This window comes from Lactuca saligna, chromosome 2 (assembly GCF_052625555.1).
Source record: "Lactuca saligna cultivar CGN05327 chromosome 2, ASM5262555v1, whole genome shotgun sequence".
NCBI lineage: Eukaryota > Viridiplantae > Streptophyta > Magnoliopsida > Asterales > Asteraceae > Lactuca > Lactuca saligna.
In genome coordinates, this window is record NC_136418.1 from 127,985,688 (window position 1) to 128,003,547 (window position 17,860).

Sequence of the window (17,860 nt, forward strand, 5' to 3'; positions counted from 1 at the left end):
TCGGCCAGCGTTCTGCGAGGAATGCCGAACCCCACTCCGTTCGGTCTGACCGTCGATATCTACCTCTAATATCATTTAAATGAGATTTTCTGTGTTTGGTGATGTAAAACTTATCAAACATGGGACGCGACTAAGGTCAAATCTCGAGTAGACCAATAGAACTGATAACAAAATTAAGCTAAATCAATTCGTTCCCAAACGACGCAGGAACCAATCACATACTTTAAGTTTAATTCAATTAAAAAAAAGATATTAACAAACAACAATTCTGATTCAAGTTATGATCTGATCAAAGCTCTTATCCTCAGAATTAAGTTTTACGCGTCATTGCTTTACACCCAAATGTGAATAAATAATGTCCCATGACATACCAATTCTCTTAAAAAACATGTAATAAAATCATATCTTATTTAAAATTTCCCAAAAGTATCTTTTAAAAAGGGATTTATAATGTGAAATGGAGTTGGCTCATGTGCATTACAAGCACAATCGTGCAGACAGGTAATATCAATCTCACATCCCTATTCCCTCCCTCAACTCTCACTTTTGTCCCTTTCCTTTACATTACACTCCAATTTCAGTCCTCAACTTTCACATAATCTCACATTCACCCCCTCACCTTTCACTTTTGCCCCTTTCGTAACCAAAGATATTATATAACACGATATAATCAGAACAACCAACAAAAATGATACAAATTACTTTTAAAAAAAAAAGGCTACTTGGCAAACGATGTGTTGTTTCCTGCAATTAGTGAATAAGAAACAATCAATGGACTTTACACAAGAAAAAGAAGAACAAAAAATGTGGAGGAAACAATGAATAGCGACGTCATTTTCAGCCTGGATTCTAAACCTCCAAACCAAATTAACCAAAGAAAAATAAATAAACAAACAAAAAAAAACACATTGTACAAAAAAAATAAAATTCAAACAGATATAGCACATAAATCTTCCAACACTTGTCTCATCGTTGGTCTTTCAGTCAACGGCAATATGCACCTCAAAGACACCTCAAGCAACTCATCCATGGCTTTCGATTGTTGTTCCCCACCTGCAATATCCCTATCAATACAATCCATCCCTCTACCTTCTTGATCACACAATCTCACCCAATCAGTCAAGTCAACCGCACCAGATTGACCAGAAATTATATCCCCCGCACTTCTTCTCGTTAACAATTCCATCAAAATCACTCCAAATGCGTACACATCAGCTTTCAAAGATGGCACGGGCCTCGCTGACGATGCGAGCTCTGGGGCCCGGTACCCGAGTGCACCCAGGTTCAGTATTTGCTCCGCGATCCCCGCGGGTGTCATGAGCCGGTGAAGCCCAAAGTCGGTTAACCGTGCCTCGTATTGTGGGCCCTCCAAGATTATGTTTGTGGGCTTCAAGTTCCCGTGTGGGGTCCCCCTTCCATGAAGATAAGATAACCCGCGGGCCACCTCAACCGCTACCTTTAACCGTTGTGTAAATGATAGAAGCGAGTATCTTCGTGGGGTTGTCTCTGTTACAATGTTATATGGTAAGTTTGATTTAATACAGAAAGAACAACTTAATACAGACATTGTAATTATTGTAATTAGTGCAAAAAGGAATGGTTACCGTAAAGATGTAAAGCCAAGCTATCGCCTTCGATGTAGTTTGCTAATGTGAGCCGTTCTTGTTCACGTGGGCCCCAGTAATACGCAACTAACCGGACAATGTTTGGGTGAATCATTGTTCCGATTTTCTTGATTTCCTTTGCGAATTCTTTTTTATCTTTGGTTAACCCGACACGTAACCATTTGACAGTTAACATATGGCCGCCACCTAGGGTGGCTTTATAGAGTGTTCCGTGGCTGCTCCTCCCTAGAATCTCTGCCGGAGCTCTAGAGAGATCTTCCGCAGTGAATGATAAGTTAGATTTTGGATCAAAGAAAACGAGCTGTCCGGCGAACCGGTCCGGCGAATACACGTCTAAAGACACCGCGTGTTCGATTGCTTCTGCAAAACGGGGAGAGGAAGAGACCGGTGAATCAGAAGATTTACGTCCTGATGGTGCGGGGTCGGGATCGGTGTCAATTAGATTTGGTATCATGGAGGCTGAAGCGGCGGCAGCGGTGGGGTACGGTGGCGGCACCACCACGTCAACCGCATCACTGCTTGTCTCTGGTGGTCCGGAACCCGACCTTGTGTTTGAAGTTAGCAAGTGAGCGTTTGAAAAGCTGAGAGATGTGGTGGGTCGGGTTGATATTCCGTGTTTTATATCGCGACCCGTTTGACCATTGAATGCTGTTTTGACCCTGAAATCTCCAATTTGGGCTCGATAATATGCGAGAAGCACAAAAGCTATCATTAACACGGCTACAACAGAAGCAACAATGATGGCTATTCGGATGCTGGATTTTGAGCCATGAGCTTTTTGTCCATTTGGAGAAGATGAAGGTAAACCACCAGGGGATGGCGGCCGGCGACCGCCCTCCGGTGAGGTCAGAGATGGGTTTCCGGGGAAGAAAGAGGAATCCGAGAAGTTTTTCAAGTTTCCAGGGATTCCACCAGATAAATTGTTACCGGAGACATTAAGAAACTTGAGATTTTGAGAAAGATCGTCAGGGATCTTACCTTTGAACTGATTTCCTGACAAATCAAGAAACTCCAATTCTGTTAGTTTGTTCAATTCGTTCGGGAGTTCACCGGATAATCCATCATTTCCAAGATTCAAGAACTTAAGTTGCCGGAAGTTGCCAATATCCGGCGACAATGCACCGGTGAATGTATTATCTGAGAGATCAAGATGCTCCAATGGTGGATATGTGGAGAGTGATATTAAAGATTTCTCTTGTGACCCACGAAGAGGGATTTCCCCTGTGAATCCGTTATTTGAAAGATCCAAATAGGTTAAAGCCATTGAAGTAAACAAACCAGGTGGAATAGGGCCATCGAATTCATTCATGCTGACATCAAGAAGAACCAAGCTAGGAGATGATAACTGAACTGAAGGCAAAGAGCCTTTTAACGAGTTGTTTCCCACATTAAGTAGCGTCAGTTTGTTAAAGCTGGATGTTAAATTAGGCAGATTTCCAACCAATTTATTTGAGCTCAAATCTAGAACTGTTAGAGGTGATTCCCAATTCTCTATAACCGATATGTCATCAGATAAAATATTGTTGCTTAAATCAACAATCTCACAGTTTCCGAGAGTAGATGGCAATGAACCTGATAGCTCATTAGATGAAAGATTCAAAGTAGTCAAAGTCGAAGAGTTTATTTTTGGAATCGAACCTGCAATCGAACACAGAATTGGCCCAAAAACTAATTACACACACATTCAAGCAAATGAATCCGATATTCCAAAATCTGAAATCAACAATTAGGGATAGCATTTGATTTGATTTGATGAAGGTGAAGAAGATCTTTACCTGAAAAGCCATTGCGGCTGAGATCAAGTTCTGATAGAGGAATCAATGACTCCAAGAGCTCCTCGGGGATTGGGCCAAACAATTGTGTATTGCTGAGACGCAAAACCTGAAGATTTGGTAATGACCCAAATGAAGGCAATTTCCCATTCAACTCATTATCGCCCAAATCCAGAACATGCAGGTTTCGAAAAAGAACAAGAGAATCACCGCTGAAGAAACCACCACTCAATCTGTTGCGGCTCAAATTCACATGCTGCAGAGTGTTAACTGCGCTAGAAGTGTTGGCGACATTGGATAATGACCCGTAAAACGCATTATCACTCAAGTCAACGTACTGCACATTCCTAAGCTCAGAAAACAGAACCCCGATATCTCCCCACAACGAATTGGAATGCAAATCGAGAGACATCAATTGCTGAAGATTCTGAATCCCAGTTGGAAACCCTCCTGTGAAATTGTTGTTAGACAAATTGAGGTAGTTTAAGCCGTAGAGGTCGTTGATACGAGCAGGAATTGGACCATAAAATTGGTTTCCGGACAGATCTAGATACTGGAGAGAGTACATTGATCCGAGAGCTGGAACAAGTCGGCCGGTGAGTCTGTTGCCGGAAAGACTCAAATTGTGAAGCATCTTCAAGGAATAAAGAGTAAAGAATTTGAGTTCTCCGGCCAAGTCAAGATGGTCAAGAACAATGGCGGAAACAAGCCCGTTTTCGTCGCAGGAAATGCCATAAAATTGGGGGCAAACGGAAGCTGGATCCGAGCTGGAAATGTTCCACGAATCGAAGACTTTTCTGAGGGGATCTTCACTGATCCCTTTCTTGAACTCGAACAATGCCCGGAGTTCGTCCTGAGATGCGGCGGCGGAGGAGGAGGCGACGACCCACAAGAACAAGAGAAGCAGTTGCATTCGCATACTGCTTTTTTGGGTACAAAAACGGGATTGAAGTCGAAAGTAAAGCTAAGGGTTATGTGGGTACAGAAATTCTATGAAAGAAACTCGAAATCACCCATTGAAACCAGCAATCTTCCCCATCTTGTCGAAGCTTTTTAAGCTTAGTTAGGGATTCAAAAGCTGGCTTTCCAAATTATGCCACCAGATGTAATATTCTACGCCCCAAAATGAACATAAATCGACAGAGGAAACAAATCATTCCCTTTTTTTCTTTTTCTTTTTTCTTTTTTTTTTCTTCTACCCTATCTTTTTAGTTCCAATTTAGGTTTTCAAGTTTCAACCCAATTTTTATAATTTTGGGTTTTCTATAGGGACCTCCAATACATGAATCTTTGTAAAAATCTTAAATTCTTTATTAAAATCATAGTTTTAAACTTTTGATTTTCCAAAAGTCAAAAGGGTAAGTACAATTATTACATAATTAATTAGTGAAGTTGACATAAATTGAAAGTTTCTTGAAAATGGCAGATTTTAAAGCAAAAGATTTGTAAAGGTAGCTTTCAACAACATGGATATAACACCAAGTCCCTATCTATTGATTCGACCACCACCAGATTAACCATCAACGACAATGGCAATTGATTTGTTTTTGTAAAAGTTCCTTTATGATGGTCACTAATGAACATTGTTATTCATCTAGCTCAAATAACCTATGCATCAAAGTTGTAGAAACGTTGGACCACAAGGGCATGGAAATCGAACCAAAAAACCCCGAGTTGAAAGCTAAAATAACCGAAAGATGCTGAAGATAATTTATGTAAAGTTTATATAACTCTTGTTAATTTGTATCCCAAATGTACTTATTATTATTATTGTTCTCAATCATTAAGAATGAATCAAACAGGATAATAATTGGTATAGTTTGTAATTGCATATAAAATCTAAGGCATTGTTTACCACTGGTGACTCTTCATCGTCTTCTCTTTGATTGGTTTCCTTACTCCATAGACGGTTTTAAGATGATGGGGCGCAAGCATAGGATCTTGATGGGTGAATACTAAGGATATTTCGGGAAAAGCCTCGAACCAAGTACAAGTAACGGCATGGAGTCTTCATCTCTAGATTTGGAAGGGTATTAACGCATGTGGTTAGAAAACATGAAGTTTTATAGTAGTGCATATGCATGAATGATGACTTTTACTATCTGAATAAGAAGTTATCATGATGGTACTAGTAGTGATGATGATAACAACTTTAGACTCCACAGAAGGGGACATAATATGTTGAGGTGGAGGCTAGAGCATGTCATGTCACATAAACACCGCCCTGCCATTGTCGCAAGGGCCAAAGCTGAGCGTAGTTATGTCGTGTGTCTATCCTCTCTTTTCTATCATTTTGGCCATTTAATCCCTCTTCTTCCTTGCCATGATAAATCCTAAATGGAGCTTCGATGGTCATGACAAAAAATAATATCACTTCACCGATCTTAGAGACAAATATACCCCTAGGATTTAATTGCTTACAAACATTTATCTATAAATCATTAGTTTTCTTGTAACTAACTTTAATTTCCTTTAGTGTTGACTTTTATAGAACTTATTGACTTTATAGAAATTATTATACTTTTTAGAACTTATTACTATTGGGATTAATAAATAAAAATGTTTTTATTGGATCATAAATTTATTATGTATTTGATTTACTATTATTCATTAGTTCTTTATTTTACTTTTTAGTTTATTATATTTAACCCTTAATTTAATATTATTTCAATTTATTTTTATATTAAATTTCAAATCTTTATTATTCCTTAACTAATTAATTTACTTCTAAACAATTTAAAATATATACTATTTCTTCACTAATTAATTTATTTTAATTATCAAATACTTAACTTGTAGTGATTATATAATATTGTCAACGTTTTCTTTTATATTTATAAGTTTCTACTTAATAATTCTATCATATTTTTATAAATGTTGTATTATAAAATATTTAATTATTTAAATATTAACGTCCAATATTATTCTTTTAATATTTTGTACTGAACTATAATGTGAGTTTAAGAAACATTAAAATAAATTAAAGATTTTATAGAATATTTTAGATGAATGATGATAAATTAGTTACATCATGTTCTCAAACTTTTTAAAAAATCAAAAGAAAATTATTATTAAGGAAACGAAAAAAAAAATGTTCCAAGTGTAACATGTAACATCCAGTTCTCGTATGTATTACTTAATGCTTTCTTTTTTTTAATTTTGGGTGTTTGGAGTTTTTTTCTAAACCGCGACGCGGTGGTGCAGTCTATCGTGGCGTGGCCACGTCAACTAAGTAGTGGCGGTCAGAAGGAGCTAGATCGCGACGCGGTGGCGACTGGGCTTAAAATCCTACATCTCCAGCCTTGAACCATATTTAACCAATTTGTTGAGTACATTTTCGTCTCATTCTTAGCCTCCACCCTCCATAAGAGAAACCCTAGCCTTGTGTGCGTGTTCTTAGTATTTGTGGAGATTTAAGCATTAAGGTGCCATTTAGAAAATAAGAAGGTGATCTTGGAGCTTGTAGAATTTTACTTAATTGAATTTATGCTTTCAACTTCTTTTGGATCAGTGGGGAGATATAAAGTTCTCAATCTGGTTTCCTTTCTTGTTTATGATATGATATAAGGTCCTTTCTTGTCAATTTAAGGATGGTTCTTAGAGTTTGAGCAACTTCATGACCATTTCTTGAACCCTGAGTGGATTATGGACCTTTTGGGCCCATAAAGTTGTGAACTTGGTGAGCATTTCCATCCATGCATGAACTTTGAGCTATTTTTGTCTATTGGGGAGGTTATAGATTTAGATCTAAGATGTTTGAGTATAAGGAATGGATAAAGTTGGAAAGTTTTTCCATGCATGACATTAATTGATCCAAATATGAACATTATAGCTCTAAATTTAAGGATTAAGAACTTAATGGACTAAGATATTTTGAAGGTTAACCGCGGCGTGGTGGGTTGCAGGTCACATCGCGAGTCTGGATACCAGTCACGACTGTTTTGTCTTTTAGTGACCATGAAGTGACCAAGGAGCTGGTCGCGGTCAGTAGTGGTTGACCGTTGACCGTCAAATTTTTGACCAGTCTGACTGTGGTCAAAATAAGGAATTAAGTATGCATACTAATGTTTGACTTATGGTTGGTTTAGGTGGGTTGCATAGCTATTGCTGTGAGTCTTCGAGTGTTTGACTTTTGAATTTTGATTTGGGTGAATATTCTCACTATACTATATAGGACACTGGGCGTCGATGTATGCTTGATGTATACATAGCTAGTTGTTGTATGCTTAAATACTTGGCAAGTTGTTGTATGCTTAAATACTTGTTGGGTTGGGCCTGTGTGTGTAACATCCCAAAAATACAGTCTAAAATTTTCGTTTTAATTTAATAATAAAACCATAAACATCAAACATCATATAAAGATCATAAACAGTGTATCTCAAATACCATAACAACTGTCAAAAATATCATAGTAATAACATCCTAGGCTGAACAGATGGTGTGTGCATTGCAATCATCCCGAGCTCTTCTTGAAAACCGAAGTACCTGAAACCAAAACTGAAAAGCATAAGCACGAAGCTTAGTGAGTCTCCCCAAACTACCACATACCATACACATAATCATGCTACTAAGATATAGGTGCCCCACCCACACTCAAGGAGATACGAGCCCCGCCCACACTCAGCTAATCATAAAAATACACACAAGTACTACACAAACAACAAGTATCACTAAGCATATAATTATGTACCATATCAACTATCTATGAGATACGGGCCTTGCCCACACTCAGCTACAATAAGATACGAGCCCTGCCCACACTCTATGAGATACGGGCCCCGCCCACACTCATATTCCTAACAACACATACATGTATCACACAAACAACAAGTATAACAATCCAATAATCTAACTGATATTTATACTTAGATAATAATGAGATACGACCCCCGCCCACACTCAACTACTAACGTATCACATATACGGACCGACCTTGGTGCCTTAGACCCGTTCCTACTGGAAGAGGACTCACTTCACACTGATGTAGTCCCGCGAACAAAACCCTAGCTGCTGGATGACAGATTCCCGAATCTGTCAACATCAAAATATCACCCAATTAATAATTGGGTCCTAATACATATCCATAAGCCCATGCTTGGGGTAAAAGACTGCTTTACCCATATCTTAGCTTGATTTAATTCCAAGGCCTAAACCAAAGGCCCAAAAGTCTAATAATGAACCAAGGCCCAACTATGGCCCAATTTTCCAAATTAGGCCGACTGAAACATCCCAAAAATACAAACCAAAAATTGTGTTTGAAAAACATTATCAAAAACTATAATCATCCATAATCAAAAGAAAACCAAGTGTCGAGTAACTCAAAATCTCATATCAAATACTGTATCAAAACCAAATGAGAAAATATCAGAGTCTCAATCAATCCCAGGCTGAAAGTTGTGGTGTGTGCCATGCGATCATCCCGAGCCCTTCCCTTTGCTAGAAGAAGTACCTGAAACCAAAACTGAAAGTTGTAAGCACGAAGCTTAGTGAGCTCCCCCAAACTACCATACACCATACAATAACACATATAACACATATTGGGCCTTGCCCACTGCATCGGGGCCCGTCCGACATCGGACCAAAATCCGGCATAAATTGGACCCCTCCCACTGCATCGGGCCCCGCCCGGCATCAGACCAAATTCCGAAATAACTTGGGCCCTGCTCACTACATCGGGCCCTGCCCGACATCGAACCGAAGTCCAGAATTAACTGCATATAACATAAACATGAACATATAACATAATCACCCCTTGTCTTCAAAAAATCTTTACAAGATAGTCCCGAAATTACACTTTAACCCCGAATAATCCCATATATAACAATTGGGCTCCTAAAACCAACATCTCACTGAATATTATGGATTTTACGGCTGCTACTCTTTCAATAAATTTTATCTATTTATTTATTAAATAAACGGGGAGTTACAGTGTGACTAAAACTGCTTGTTGGGCCAGACCCGTTATTTATATGATATATGTTATTTTGGGGAGTTCACTATGTTTTATGGTTAGTGTTTTAAGTTTTAAATTGTTTCAAATTGTTCTTGTAACATCCATAAAATTCGAGCCAATTTAAAACTTTTTAAATCATTTAAAACCATTCAGTCATTACAATTTGTTTTTTAAAATAGTTTAAACATCAGAGTTCCCAGAAATCATAATCATCAATTGAGGAAGTGTACAGTTACGCCTTCGCCTTCCCGCGACCATCCGCTGAACCTGAAACAATAAACTGAAACTGTAAGCCCGAAATTTAGTGAGCTACCCCCAAAATACCAATCTCATATAACCATAATTATATCATATCAACAAATACATAATAGCATGCATAATGATCCTTCAGCCTGACTGGACCACCTCACAGGACCTACAACCTATCTGGACCACTCCCGAGCCTTCGGCACGTCTGGACCGCCTCGCAGGGCCTGCAGCATATCCGGGCCGCTCGCTAGGCCTTCAACCTAACTGAACCCCTTTGCAGGGCCTTCAGTTTATCCGGACCGCCCTGGGTATGTTGGCCTTCAGCGCCTCAACTCAACCCCCAATCAACAAACATGTGCACATATGTCACACCCCCAAACCTGAACGGCAGAAACGTTCGGGGGCAGATGACTTCATGTGGTAGCGTTACAAGTGAATACATAGTAAAGAAAGCAATACAACCATCATATATATATAATTGAAAGTTTACATTTGTCAAAAGTTACATGTTCAAAACCAATTACAAATATGATGTCAAAATATGAGATTTAAACTGGCGCCGCAACATCTCTTCATCAAAAGCATAATGATACCTGTAATTACTGAATCCCTGGGACATACAAGTAATTTTGAAAGAGTAGATCAGCATTTAAGCTGGTGAGTTTCATAAGTATTTAATGACAATGTTTGTATGAAACGAAATATCTTGTCCTTGTTTGTTTGTGTTTAGAAAATCCTGTATTTTCTACTAGTATAAAAGTAGTCTTCCCTTCCAAACCAAAGTTTGTTTCCAAAATGTATGTAAGTGTGAAAGTAACCAATATGTTTGAAAACCTCGTAAATCAATGTATTTTTAATACCACCTGTGAGCTTTATAACCATACTATTGACGCGGAATGCCTATACACAACGTTCTTCAGGCGTTGGAATGTTATGACGTTTGTCACCCCAAACGGTGGATTGTAGCTAACAGTTAGGGCGTGGGTTGTCAAGCCCGTATAGATCTATACAAAAACACCATGCTTCCCCTCCAAGGGATTCTGGTATATAATACAGGACTTGAAATATGTACTCGAACGTACGTAAAGTAAATGTCTCACAGGACCGTAGTATAAAAACAGATTTACGTGTTGAAATGTTCGTTTGTTAAGTAAATGTCTCACAGGACCGTAGTATAAAAACAGATTTACGTGTTGAAATGTTCGTTTGTTATTGTACATGAAAGTGATTTCTCGAAAATCGTGTTTCTAGTATGTAAAAGTTAGCAATATCCTCATAAAACTATACCTATTATAGTTTTCTAAAAGTGTGTCTCGTTTGTTTTAGAATGTCTAGAAAAGGAATCACTTGTTATGAAAGCATAGATTTTTGTAGAGTCTAAAATAGACACAATATACTTTAAATCTAAGAAAATGTTTAGTTTATACATGCGTTACAAACATTTATAGTTTTAAAGGTAAAATGCTATTGTAATATATTTTTGTATACAGGAGTTCCTTATAAAGTTTATAAATCACACATGATTCCACTTAATAAAAGTGTATAATAATCTTTATATATAACACCCGATAGTAGTCGTGTGTTTTACTTGTAATCCCCCCCCATAGAAAGCATATAAAAGCGTTTAGAATATTAAACGGGTTAATTAAGGGGTATGAACTCACTTGAAAGTTTGAAGATAGCGAGATGGAAAACCAGGCAGAGTTTCATCTTGGGAAACGGATTATTCTCAGGATTCTCGGGAATCTCGGGAGTAAAATCGACCTTCGGGACTTACACAAAATGACCAGGGCTTCGGGGTAGTGCGGGCACGGAAAACGAGGTAAAACGCAAGAAAAGTGAGAGAGAATGAGCAAATTTTCCGGGAACCCTCGCATCCTATTTATAGGAGGTTGGAACCGCCTCGGTACGCGAGGCGTATGCTCGTACGCGGGGCGTACGCGTACATCATGCATGACCGAGTCCTCGACTGCCTCGGACTTCGGATGGGACAGGCTAGCTTCGCATAGACCGGGACGTGGACGATCCGAGGCCTTGGCCTTGAGTACGCGGGGCGTACGAGGGTACGCGGAGCGTACGTCGGCCCCATCTGCTGAATCCTTCGGATAATACCAAGAATTTATAATTAAATAAATATATAATTTATTCAATAAACTTCAAAAATTCATATCTTCTTCATACGAACTCCGTTTTCGACGTTCTTTATATCCCCGCGAAGGTGAGACTACGCTCTACAACTTTCGTTTAGACTCCGTCGGCAAATTCCGAATTTATTTTTATTATTTATTTATTAAAATGACGTGATTAAGGAATTTCTTTAAAAATTCATAACTTCTTTATCTGACGTCGTTTTTTGCCAGACTTTTTACCTCTGAAATACCATTGTTGAGACCTTCGATTCTCGTTTAGGTCATTCCGGCCAAAAGTCGCTCGATCTCCGATTCGAGTTTTTAGTTGTCTGATGCTAAGCCGAAATTGGAAAAATCTTAATTTCAATATACGAAGCCAAGTTTGGGCATTCTTTTTACGTATGATCCCGGTTTAATGATATAAAACGTAGTAGGTAGTTAAATAGAAACTTTTTGGACATTTTATTATCAACGTTAATTTTTATTAACTCAAAAATGGTTACAATACTTGACCTATTAGGCCATTACAAAGAGTTGACATATCGGGTTGTCACATCATCCCCCCCCCCCCCCCCCGTTAGAGGGAATTTGTCCCGAAATTTAAAGTAGTAAGGACACTAGTGAACATGAAAGAGATGAGGGTACTTTTGTTTCATCTGATCTTCGCATTCCCATGTGAATTCAGGTCCCCGCTTGGTGTTCCAGCGAACCTTCACGATGGGTATGCGACTTTGTTTTGTTTGTTTGACCTCTCGGTCCATGATTTCTACTGGTTCTTCCACAAAGTTGAGGCTCTCATTGATCTCGATTTCGTCGAGTGGAATAACAAGAGTCTCATCGAACAGACACTTTTTCAAGTTTGAGACGTGGAAGGTTGGATGTATGTTACTAAGTTCACGCGGTAGGTTAAGCTTGTAAGCCACAGGGCCGATTCTGACAAGAATCTCGAAAGGCCCTATGTATCTCGGATTTAGTTTCCACTGCTTTCCAAAGCATATTAAACCCTTCCACGGTGAGACCTTTAATAAAACGTGGTCTCCTACCTGGAATTCCAAAGGTTTCCTCCTTTGGTCAGCGTAGCTTTTCTGTCGGTCTCTAGAGGCTTTCAATCGTTCACGAATCTGAACGATCTTCTCTGTTGTTTCTCGTATGATTTCCGGACCGATGAGAGTGCTTTCAGGAACTCTTCCTTTAGCTAACTGGGTATCGCCAACTTCAGTCCAGCACAGAGGGGATCTGCACTTTCGACCATAGAGGGCTTCGAACGGAGCAACCTTTATGCTTGTATGGTAACTATTGTTGTATGAAAATTCGACAAGGGGTAAATGGATATCCCATGCCTTTCCAAATTCAATTACACAGGCTCTCAGCATATCTTCTAAAGTCTGTATCGTTCTCTCACTCTGCCCGTCTGTTTGTGGGTGGTAGGCTGTACTCATGTCTAGCTTAGTCCCCAGGAAACCTTGTAGTGACTGCCAGAATCTTGAAGTGCATCTACTATCTCGGTCGGAGATAATGGATATCGGAACACCATGCAGTCGCACTACTTCCCTTAAGTAAGTTCTTGTAAGCTTTTCCATTTTTTCAGTCACCTTGATGGGTAGGAAATGCGTGGATTTGGTCAATCTGTCGACGATGACCCATATGGTATCGAGTCCACCCGTCGTCTTGGGCAACTTGGTTATGAAGTCCATAGTAATCCGCTCCCATTTCCATTCTAGTATCTCCGGTTGTTGTAGTAATCCTGAAGGTTTCTGATACTCGACCTTAACCTTAGCGCAAGTAAGGCATTTACTTACGAAGGTAGCGATTTCTGCTTTCATGTTAGGCCACCAGTACAAGTTCTTAAGATCCAGATACATCTTATCTGAACCCGGGTGAACGGAATACCTCGTGTTGTGTGCTTCAGTCATTACTATGTCTCTGAACCCACCATGTTTCAGCGTCCAAATTTGGTTCATAAGATAATATGCTCCGCCACCCTTGACTTCTAGATTCTTTTCCATTCCCCGTAGGGATTCACCTGCCATATTTTCAGGTCGCAAAGCTTCCATTTGTGCCTCTTTAATTTGTGTGGATAGGTGGGAATGGATAGTCATAGTCAGAGATATGACCCTCCGACCAGTGTATTCCTTTCGACTGAGGGCGTCAGCTACCACGTTGGCCTTGCCAGGATGATAACGAATTTCACATTCGTAGTCATTTAGTAACTCAACCCATCGTCGTTGTCGCATGTTGAGTTCCTTCTGATCAAAAAGGTGTTGAAGGCTCTTGTGATCAGTGAAAATAGCACTCTTTGTTTCGTATAAGTAGTGTCTCCAGATCTTTAGAGCAAATACCACTACTCCTAACTCAAGATCGTGTGTCGTATAGTTCACTTCGTGTGTCTTAAGCTTTCGGGAGGCATAAGCAATAACTTTCCCTCTTTGCATAAGAACACAACCAAGTCCTTGATTTGACGCATCGCAATACACTACGAAGTCTTCTATCCCTTCGGGGAGGGATAGTATCAGTGCGGTGCACAAGGCCTGTTTCAGTGTTTGGAACGCCTTCTCTTGTTTTGCTTCCCAGTCAAAGGCCACGCCTTTATGGGTTAACGTAGTAAGAGGTTTCGCAATGCTAGAGAAGTTCTTTATGAATCTGCGATAGTAGTCAGCGAGACCTAGAAATTGACGAATTTCTATAGGTGTCTTTGGTGCCGACCAGTTCTCGATGACCTTGATTTTGGAAGGGTCCACGTGTATCCCTTTCTCGCTAACCACGTGGCCCAAAAATTCAACTCTTCGAATCCAAAATTCGCATTTAGAGAACTTCGCATAGAGTTTCTCCGATTGCAGTGTTTCTAGGACTTTTCGTAGGTGCTGACTATGCTCTTCCTTAATTCGGGAGTAGATAAGTATATCATCGATAAAGACAATGACGAACTGATCTAAGTAGGGACGGCATACCCTATTCATTAGGTCCATAAATACTGCTGGTGCGTTGGTTAATCCAAATGGCATTACGACAAATTCGTAGTGTCCATAACGAGTTCGGAAAGCTGTCTTGGGAATATCCCCCTCAAGTACCCGTAATTGGTGATATCTGTATCGTAGATCTATCTTCGAGAAGTAGTTTGCTCCTTGAAGTTGATCAAACAAATCGTCAATGCGGGGTAGAGGATAACGGTTCTTGACAGTAAGTTTGTTCAGCTTTCTGTAGTCGATGCACATATGGAACGATCCGTCCTTCTTCTTTACGAACAAGACCGGTGCTCCCCAAGGTGAGAAACTTGGTCTTATGAATCCTTTTTGCAGGAGTTCATTAAGTTGACTGGAAAGTTCTTGCATCTCTGCTGGTGCTAGACGATAAGGCGATTTTGCTACTGGGGTAGCCCCTGGAACTAAGTCGATTCTGAATTCGAATTGGCGTTGTGGTGGTAATCCCGGTAGTTCTTCTGGAAAGATATCGGGAAAGTCGCGTACTTTTGGAATGTTCTTGATGTCCTTCAGTTCCTGGCTTGTATCGACGATGTGCGCTAGGAATGCTCTACAATCCTTCCGTAAACACTTTCGAGCCTAGATGCACGAAATGATACGAAGGTTCGTACTTGATTTGTCGCCGTAAATCACTAATGTTTCGTTGTTAGGGAGATTAAGGCGAACTGCTTTTTCAAAACACATAATGTCGGCGCGAAGAAGACTTAACCAATCCATACCGACTATGACGTTGAAACTTTTAATAGGGACCGGCATGAGATTGATTGGGAAAGAATGACCATCTAAAGTTAACGTACTGTCCTTGTATATGTAGTTAGTGTTTTCAGTTTTTCCGTTGGCCATCTCTACAGTGAATGATTTTTCTAGTTTGCTAGGTTTAGGTTTAAGTAAGTGAATAAAGTTTTGACTCACGAAGCTTCTCTCCGCTCCACTATCGAATAATATGCATGCATATGAATTATCGAGGAGGAACGTACCAGCAACTACAGTTAGATCTGCTATAGCTTCGTCGTGGCCTATAGTCAAAACTCGTCCCACACCGCCAGTGCTTGCTGCCTTAGGGCAGTTCCTCCTGTAGTGGCCCACCTCGCCACAGCCGTAGCAAGTCTGGCCTATACCTGCACTGGGAACTTGAGTGATCGGCTTTGCGGGCTCCTTGCAGAAACGGGCTGTGTGTCCCTTTCTGTTGCAGTTGGTGCATTGCATTTCCCGACAAGGTCCATGGTGGTGGTAAGTGCATTTGGTGCACCTTGGACGGTTACCTTCATAAGGCTTTGTCGGGTAGGTATTTGTAGGAGTTGTAGTAGGTACCGTGGCAGCATTCACCGAAACCAGTTGTTTCTTTGCGGATTCTTGGGAAGGCCCACCCTTCCCTTTATTCCATACTATCTTCCTATTGTTGTTGTTGTTGTTGTTTCGTCCCTGTGGTTCTGGTGCAGAAACGGTTGAGTTCTGATGACCTCCGTAGTCAATCAGAGATTGTGCCAGTTCCTTAGCACTTTCAAAGGTGTCAGGTTTGGAAGCTAACACGCTTGACCGTATTTGGGTCGCCAGTCCCCATATGTACCTCTCTATTTTCTTGCTCTCAGAGCAATCATATCTGGGCAAAGGATTGCCAGCTCGCAGAATCTGTTGGTATATGTTGCGATGTCGGTACCAACCATTCCGAGAGTTGAGAGTTCATGTTCGAGCCTTTGAATCTCTCCCCTTGGGCAGTATTCTCTCATCATCATCATGGCTTTGAGGTTCTCCCAGCTTATGGAGTTTGCTACAATTAGAGTAAGTACTTTAACGTGGCCGTTCCACCAAGTCAAAGCTCTATTAATGAGTGTGAAGGTTGCGAATTTGACCTTGCTGTGCTCGGGGCAAGAGCATATTTCAAAGACTGATTCTGTCCTTTCAATCCACTGTCTCAGAGCCATCACGCCACCAGTTCCATAAAACATACGGGGTTTGGCATTTGTAAAGTCCTTATAAGTGCATTCTTAAGGTTGCCCATGACTCTCGCCATGGTTGGATAGGTGTGTGCCAGTTCTCGAGTCATTAGTACTCGAGTTATTGAGCTGTGACATGGCAGCTGCTACCGCTGCGTTGACTGCTGCTTGGAACATGATAGTATCAAATTGAGGAGGTGAAGGTGGTGGTGGTATCGGTGTTTCATTGATAGGGTTACGTCTTGTATTCCTGCGTGGCAGCATCTTTAACTATACGTTTAAAAGATGATGATATGAATAAGAATAAGTGACAAATGAATGTGTCTCATGAACCAAATTGCCATGGTTCAACAACAGATGATAGCATAGAAAAATGAAAGTTGTTTGTAAGACTGAAAGTATGAAACAAGTATTTGGTTTCTCGATGACTTTTCAAGGTTTGAACGAAATACTCAACGTAGTAACAATAGTGTCACTTATATTAATATAAAAGTTGATACAACGTTCGAGAAATTTAAATACTTTTAGCCGAAGTCCTAAGTTATAACAAAATTTGAGGTTTTCACAAGTACTACTTGCGACGAGTGTTGCGCTTGGAGCTCGATTCTGCATCTGATTGCTTCGACTCCATAAGACGCCTATTAAGGGCGGCTTGTTGTTCCCTCAATTCTGCGAAGGCTGCATTCGCTTGTGCTTGGAATGCTTCGGCGCGAACGTGGATGTCGTTCTGCAACATCTCTAGGCAGTTGATATCGGCCGTGTGGATTTGTACTTCCACGTTAACCTCTCGGATTCGGTTTGCTTGAACCCCCGATTGGTAGGACTGATTGGCGAGTTTGCCCACCATGACCGGGAGTGCCCAATCGGCTGAACCTCCATCTCGGACATTGTAGAAATCTCGGCACATGTCGTAGGGAGAGCGTATACTTTGTTGTTGGCTCTAGTGGATGAGGTGACTTCCCCAGACGGGAGTCGGTCCTTGAAAGTTCCTCCTAATGGGTGGAGGGTTGACTATTTCCGGTTCTGAGTCTGTCCCGGAGTCGTCCCCGCCATCCAACTCAATGGGCTCTTCGTCCTCCTCCGGATCCTCTTCAATCCATCCTCTGTTGCCTTGTTGTAGGTAGTAGGGGTCTCCATGCGGGTGAAATCCAGCCATTTGACTATACGAGAATAGGGTTATAAGATTTGAATAAAACTTGAGACATGTAATACTAATTAAT

The 17,860-nt window shown here is 40.4% G+C and overlaps 1 protein-coding gene across 1 annotated transcript; it reads right to left on the reverse strand.

Moving 5' to 3' along the window:
* Window positions 1-722: 722 nt before the first annotated feature.
* LOC145031566 (Leucine-rich receptor-like protein kinase family protein) lies at window positions 723-4,574 on the reverse strand. Its single transcript, XM_078980148.1, has 3 exons — window positions 3,401-4,574; window positions 1,605-3,263; window positions 723-1,506 (listed from the first exon to the last, which is right to left on the reverse strand). The coding sequence occupies exons 1-3, from the start codon at window positions 4,314-4,316 to the stop codon at window positions 929-931; spliced, it is 3,153 nt and encodes a 1,050-aa protein (XP_078836274.1). The 5' UTR covers window positions 4,317-4,574; the 3' UTR covers window positions 723-928.
* Window positions 4,575-17,860: the final 13,286 nt, after the last annotated feature.